General features: G+C 42.5%; 1 protein-coding gene across 1 annotated transcript in view; it reads left to right on the forward strand.

The window, feature by feature from the left end:
• The window catches only part of jph3 (junctophilin 3), a 45,337-nt gene that overhangs the window by 14,681 nt on the left and 23,252 nt on the right, over positions 1-7,404 (forward strand). The window contains exons 2-3 of the mRNA XM_035664636.1: positions 1,447-1,933; positions 4,430-4,795. Of these exons, the coding sequence (XP_035520529.1) occupies positions 1,447-1,933; positions 4,430-4,795 (853 nt within the window). The remainder of the gene's footprint in view (positions 1-1,446; positions 1,934-4,429; positions 4,796-7,404) is intronic.

Below are 7,404 nucleotides of genomic sequence, written 5' to 3' on the forward strand. Positions count from 1 at the left end.
TTTGTCCGTGCGTGTGTGTGTGTGTGTGTGTGTGTGTGTGTGTATGAGGGATGAGAGGCAGCATATCTTCCTAATGACGAGGGCAGGTTCGGAAACAACACCACTCAAGTTTTTTGACAGCACAGTGGATGTGCCTGTTGTGCCTGTGTGAGTGTGTCTTAGAACGTAAGCAATAATACAATTGGCTTATAACATTGGCTTCATTCACCACTTCCCACTTCACTGACACTTGAGCCCACAAGGGAAATGTGTGTGTGTGTGTGTGTGTGTGTGTGTGTGTGTTTGCGATAGAGACGGAGAACGTGGTTGCAGTCCTTATATGGTCATGTAGTTTGGTTAGAGCGGGTGCGTTTGCTACAGAATGAATCAGAGTGCTGTTACATCAGAGGTACGGGCAGGCGGGATGGATCACTTGCACTCCTATTGGAACACACACTTCTGTTTGAGTGTGTGTGCAAGAGAGAGAGGAATGACGGAAACGCATACTCAGATGCCCTACTTTTCAGCAGCATGGGGATGTAAGGACTATTATGCAGCAGTATGTGCGGGTTGTGCAGAGACATCGTGTGAATGAATGGGAGTAGATGGACCGCCAAGAGGAAGCCACTCCCATGTACAGTACTACTCCTCAACTTCTCCTCAACTTTCCACTTTCTCAAATTTGATTGAATTGAATCAAAAATACGACTGTAAACACATCACTTCATAAAGCCCATAAAGAAAGTTAAAGTGGAAACATTATAAAATGTGTTGCTGAATTAAAAGACCAGTGTGTTTAGTGGCATCTAGTGCTGAAGTTGCAGATTGCAACCATTTGAATACAGCTTCACCTTCCAAGTGTCTAGAAAGAGAAAGGCCCTATCAGCCAGTGTTTGGTTTGCCCCTTCTGGGCTGATGAAAACATACCTATGAATATTATATTCCATTTCTGCCCATAGATCCATACACACTGGAACTTGGCAACAAGGAAAAAAATCCATACTGTGGTCATACTGCACCTTTCATACAGCCATTGGTGGGTTGACCTGTTAGGGGGCTCCAGGGTTGCTGTTAAACCCCAACTGACCCCTAAAAACAGTCATTCATTCAGGAATATCCACCAAGTAAGCACAATATAAAGTATAATATAGGAACAGACTAACAGGGCCAAGGATTTGATCTGATTTGAACTGGTCTGGTGTGGCCACTGACAGCTGTTTGAGAAGATAATTGACCAATCTCTGCGAAAGTGGGATTAAAAATGGAAACACCTTCTTCCTAGCTAGCTAGCTAGCTATCTAGCTATCTACCCACCTAGTGTTAATGGAGCACTGTAACAGAGGCAGTTAACCAGACATACACATACACACAAACCAAACTTCTTAGTCTTCATCCTTGAGGTTTTTTGTCCTGTAAATAAAATTTTTATATTATTATATTAATAAAAGTTTTCTGCTGTTTTTCCAGGAACATTTCAGGGCCAGTGGGTTGGCGGGATGCGGCATGGCTACGGAGTTCGTCAGAGTGTCCCGTACGGCATGGCGGCCGTCATCCGGTCCCCGCTCCGTACCTCCATAAACTCTCTCCGCTCCGGTTCAGAACACAGCAATGGTACAGCTCTGCTGGACCGGACCGGGGCGGTGGTTCCTGGTCCTCCTCCTGTTCCTGGCACACTGACAACCAGCGTGTCCATGTGCAGCACGGGCAGCAGCGGCAGCAGCCCCGCTGTGTCTCGTGGAGGTTTCGTGCTGACGGCACACAGCGAGGCTGAGCTGCTGAAGGGGAAGAGAAAAGGCGGGTTGTTCCGGAGATCCATCCTGTCCGGGCTCAAGCTAAGGAAGTCTGAGTCCAGGAGTTCTCTGGCCTCCCAGAGGTCTAAACAGAGCTCGTTCAGGAGCGAGGCGGGGATGAGTACAGTGTCCTCTGCTGCTTCTGATATCAACTCTACTATCAGGTAAAAACTGGAGAAGATTATGGTGGGGACGGGGTGGGCTATGTCTGCTGCAGGTCAGGTAGCCGAATGGTCTATAGTAAGTGAGGTTTTCTTCAAATTGAAGGTCTAGAAGAAAATCACAAGGGTACAAATGAAAGGAAAAAAACCCAATACCCTAGGAATTACATCCATTTTCAAAGATTCAGATTCAGCGCCTCTTAAATTACATCCAATGGCAACGTTCAGTGCTAATTCAGGCAAGAATTTAATAATAATGTTGCATTGAACGTAATCTAGGTTTTTGCAGAACTGCCATTGTGGAGGTTGTTGTCTGCCAATATGGTTGTATATTATTATACACAAAATAAAAGGTTTTACTGATGCATCTCTTACCTGAGCAACATATAGAGAATTTCCATCCAATTTTGGTGCAAACCAGCCAACCCTTCCTCGAGTTCCCTGGCCAGAATATTCTGTTTAACACAGAAACATGTCAGAGCAGTTTCAAAGCCATTTCATGGCAACCTCACGTCCTGCGCATCCTGGCTGACACTGAAAAGAGTGTGTCGTATCAACTCTGTCATGAAGTAATGAAATGAATGAAAGTAGGGAGCAAGGTGGACTGAGAGGACAAGGAGGGATGACGTACTGAGAAACTGAACTGTCCTTCATCTGGAGGACATCAAGGCAACAACAGGCACCTGTCCTACTTTAGTGTCTTTAAAAAGGATTGGCATGTAGTCCAAAGAGGCCTATTGGTCTGTTTACTGGTCAGCTGGCCCAGTGCCTGATAAAAAGTTTCCGGTTTAAAATTGTAATGCCCAGTAATAAGCCTGTTATCTTTGTTACTCTGCTCTGCTGCTCTGCCACTCTGTTTTTCTTTCAGCATTTTCTCATCAATCATGTTGGACATAGTCAGTAATAGTGTGGGCATGCTGGCAGGTATTCTAAATTACAAATGAAAAGAAAAGGCCTGTTTCATTCATTGTGTAAACAGCAGCGTCTTTGGCTTGAATGTGTTAAATCAGTTGTGTGACATTGGAAACGTTTGGCGTAAAGAGTACGCTGGATTGAGGTGGCTTATTTTTAGAGGCACCATTTACTTGATGACAAGAGTCAGCTGCTCCTAACTTATGTGTTGGCAAAGTGGCTGACAGCAGCTTATCAGGTCTGATTAATTGTTGGCTCTAGAAACTTCTAGTTAGCTAAACATGTAGGAAAAAAGCCTCTGTAAGAGCATGAAATACAACATTTATAATTCATTTGCATGTAATGTATTGCAAATGATCAATTATTTAATTATGTATTAGTTATTTTTATCATTTGATGGTGCGTATTATAAACGTATTACAGCGATAAATCTTATTGCGGGCCAATGAAAACTTACTAAAGGAAGTAGAGATCTAATTAAATGGCCAGAGGAGCCAAGATGAAAACAAGTCTATGTGAATCCTAGTCCTGTGTGACGTAGACTTGAGTCAGGACATAGTTTGCCTAGCTTGGCATAAAGACTGGAAATATCAAGCCTGGTTCACCACCTTAATTTACAGGTTGTATCTCATTTATTTGATTTATACATAGAAGTCAGATGGATAAAATAGTTTGTCAAAAAATGTCTTCAACACGCAACCCAACCCTAAAATCTTAACTTGTATACATATATTTATGTTTGTGTACAAATTAAACAAACAAGATACAACATATTAGATAGTTGAAACAAAATGTAAACATCCTTTGAAGTAAGGTACTTGTGTTGTGGCACGTATGTAACGTAATTTCCAACCTTTTCGTAATCCTAACAAAGTAGTTCTTGTGCCTAAACTGCAATCGTTTCACAGCGTCAAACGTGCAAGCTTTATTTTGAAACTGTAACTGGACATTGTATATTTATAATTGCTAACTTGATCTCGGAGCTGTATGCATCCAGACCGTTAGAGGGACACCTACAGCGTCATATTTACAAGTGGAGCGCCATTGACCATGCGGCAGTATTTGAGGAGGTGGGAGTGAAAATGTGTTGTCATCAAAGAGTATCAATGATATAAAATGAAGTAATTAGTTTTTCTTCCCAGTTTCAAACTGCCCCTATAAAAAATACTTGTAACCTTGGCTTGATCACCTTATTTGATTTGTAAAAAGACCTTGTCTTAGGTCCACACCGGATGGGGGTCTTGACAAAAATAGGCACTACCTAAGTTCAGCTGAAGTTCTTGGGTGAGTTTCAGAACAGCAGGATCTTCCTTTCAGTAGAAGCTGGGTGTTCATTTGATGAAATATCAGGTTACAGAAAAAAGGACGGAAGACGATGGGATGAGGTGAAAAAGATACTGGGAGGCTGGTAGTACTTGTCAGCAGCTACTACTGTTAAAGAGTCTATCTATGAACAGCACTCTCACTATCACATTATAGAGCACTCATAGCTCTCCTGCCACCTAACCTCTTTGTTCTCCTCAAGGTTAGATGTAGGATTGTTGATTGAATACGCAGCCAAACCAATGTAACCTTTCACCTTTCCAGTCTTGGAGATGCAGACGCAGAGTTGGCTGCGGCTGACGACGATGTGGACGCCACGGCAACAGAGACCTACTGCGGGGAGTGGAAGAACGACAAACGGACAGGGTTTGGTGTGAGTCGGCGGTCTGATGGGCTGCAGTATGAGGGGGAGTGGCTTAGCAACAAACGTCATGGCTACGGCTGCACCACATTTCCTGATGGCACAAAAGAGGAAGGGAAGTACAAGCAGAACATCCTGGTGAGCGGAAAGCGGAAGAACCTGATCCCCCTCCGAGCCAGCAAGATCAGAGAGAAGGTGGACCGAGCGGTGGAGGGAGCGCAGAAGGCAGCAGACATCGCCCGGCAGAAGGCTGAGATCGCTCTGTCCAGGTAGAGGCTTTATGCTGGTTTGTGGATGAGTCTGTATGTCTGTCTTTCTTTTGTTTGTTGTATCCCTCCATTCCTTTGGTTGGAAAAAGACCTGGACTTTAGGGTTAACTGCCTGCCTGGAAAGGCCCAAAAGGCGATGGTACTCTTAATAAGCCAAATAATTGACTGAATGGTTGATTTCAGTTGGTCATCGAGTTCATTTCAGTTGATTTTTGTTTAAGGGACAGGGGAATATTTTGTTTTATGTTGCCCCTAGATGTCATTTTCTGTTGACATGGAGACTGTGGTAGCGGATGCTAGGTGAAGTTAACTTAATGTTTTTCATGACAATCAAAGAAATATGTTGATTTCAGTCCATTTACAATAACCGTTGCAGCTGTGTCAGTCTTTCTTTGTATTGTACCAGTGTCCCCTCCCTACTGATGGCTCCATGTGTCTGAATCATTGGGGGAGTTGGCTCTAACTGTAAACACTTGTGGATGGCTCCATTCCACATTATAATTAAGATCAATGACAGATTAAGAACGGGATTAGGGTTAAGGTGAAAGTAGGGTTAAGGAGGCCATGGTACAAGTGAAACAGCAAGCGAAGCGAGACCTTTAGGAGTGGTTAAGACTTTGATAAAGCTTCTCTGCTAAATGGAAATGACAGCCTGCTCTCATTGTAGCTCTGCTCATTGAACTAAAACAATCAGCACAGTTGGGGTTAAGATGTTAATGGGCGTGCCCTGACCTTCTTTACTGTAGCTAGAAACTTTTGGACAGGAATATAAAGCAACAATTTTAGTTTTTCAGCTCAGGACTCAAAGCAGAAATTAATTAGCTGTCCTGGGACTTGTAGTCATAGATACACATTGATACTCTTGTCACGGGGGGACCCATCAGAAGTAGGCCTATAACCCATTTCGGTCCCAGACCTTGTTGTTTCGAGGAACCAGGTTATAGGGCCATGGATAGGCTACAGTAATTCTGTGGCAATGCTTGCTGTCAAAGATTTTTTAAAAACATCATATTTAGGCTTTACAGCAAGGTTTAGATAAGAATTTAGACATTTACACCACAGAGACTAATACATGGATGCAAACTGAGCAAGCAATTTGGCTGCTAGCTTCACAGGAATCCCATTCTACAGTTAAATTTATATCCGAGCCAGTTCTGAAAAGTAATACAGAAGAAAAGTAAAATCTGTACTTCCCCAATGGATGTACTGGTATTTAGAAGTAACTTGATATGATGTATTTTAACAGATCTTCTGGCCTAAATGTTAGAGAATCAGGCTTGTGAATAGAGGGTCAATGGTTAAATACTTTGGCAGGGAAAAACTGGTGAACAGTTGAATCAGTGCTCAGTACATCAGTTCAGTACACATAGCTATGAAAAAGTAGGACATCCCTAAAAAGATGTATTTAAAGAAATAGTTTGACATTTTGGGAAATACACTTCACTTTCTTGCTGAAAGTAAGATAAAAAAAGTATACTGCTTTCATGCCTGTATGCTAAACAGTAACTAGAGCCAGCAGGCAATTAGCTTAGCCTAGCATAAAGATTGGAGGTAGGGGGAAACCGCTAGCTTGGATCTGTCACCTCCAAAACTCACAGATAACAGGGTGTGTCCCATTTCTTTAATGGGTACACAAACAGAAATCTTAAAGATACAATTTGTGGTTTTGAGGCGGAGTTTCATGCTAGCTCTAATGCAGCTGCCTCTAGTCTATCAAAGCTAAGCAAATCTAACCTAGCTTTATATTTAAAGCTGCACTACGTAACTTTTATAAAAAATAACTTTTTGTCATATTTGCTGGAATCTTCACTATATATTGACTGTAGTACATGATACCAATAATCTCTGGCTCCTCCTAGGACTGACTTTTCTTAAAAGAAAAAATTTGGGGGCCTTTTATTGCCTTTAATTGAAAGTGAAAGCTGGAGATAGACAGGAAAGGGGGTGGAGAGAGGGGATGACACGCAGCAAAGGGCCACAGGTCAGATTCGAACCCTAGGCCTAAATCAATGGGGCTGGCAATGAAATCAACCAATTCATGAGTTGGAAAAAAGGTATAAAGACGCTTTTGGTTGGTAGCTTGAAGATTGATGATTTTTGAGTCTCATTTTCAAGGTCCTAAAGCATCTGTTTGATGCCCTGAGAATAAGACTTAACTTTGTCAGACTATTTGTTTAAGGTGCTGGCCATTGACAGTTGTCCCACACAGATTGCGGCTCTAGTAGTTGAACCTCAGCTTACGATTTGTTTGCAATGTGTATGTATGCTAAGTTGACCCTGCAGTTGAAAGTCTGCTAACTCAGCATACATTCAAACCTGATCTGAGCTGTGTAGATATGTGCAAGAAGCCGACACTGTAATTTTAGTGTTATCTAGGAAGACACCTAGCCTCACAGCGCCAGCCCACAGGTTTGCCTCTGCTGGGTTAGCTTGAACAACAGAGGTTCAGTCCTCCGAAGGAAAGATGTGAGCATCAGTTGGGATAAATGGCTGCATTATGTATAGTATGTGAATGACCTGGTCGTCTGAAAAGGGGTTAGGGTTACTATCTGATTAGCAGTTGACCTTGTGACAGATCAATAAAGTAATAACATGTTGCACACTAACAT

The sequence above is a fragment of the Morone saxatilis genome, unplaced genomic scaffold (assembly GCF_004916995.1).
Source record: "Morone saxatilis isolate NCDOM2014 unplaced genomic scaffold, NCSU_SB_2.0 Contig2, whole genome shotgun sequence".
In the NCBI taxonomy this organism is placed as follows: domain Eukaryota; kingdom Metazoa; phylum Chordata; class Actinopteri; family Moronidae; genus Morone; species Morone saxatilis.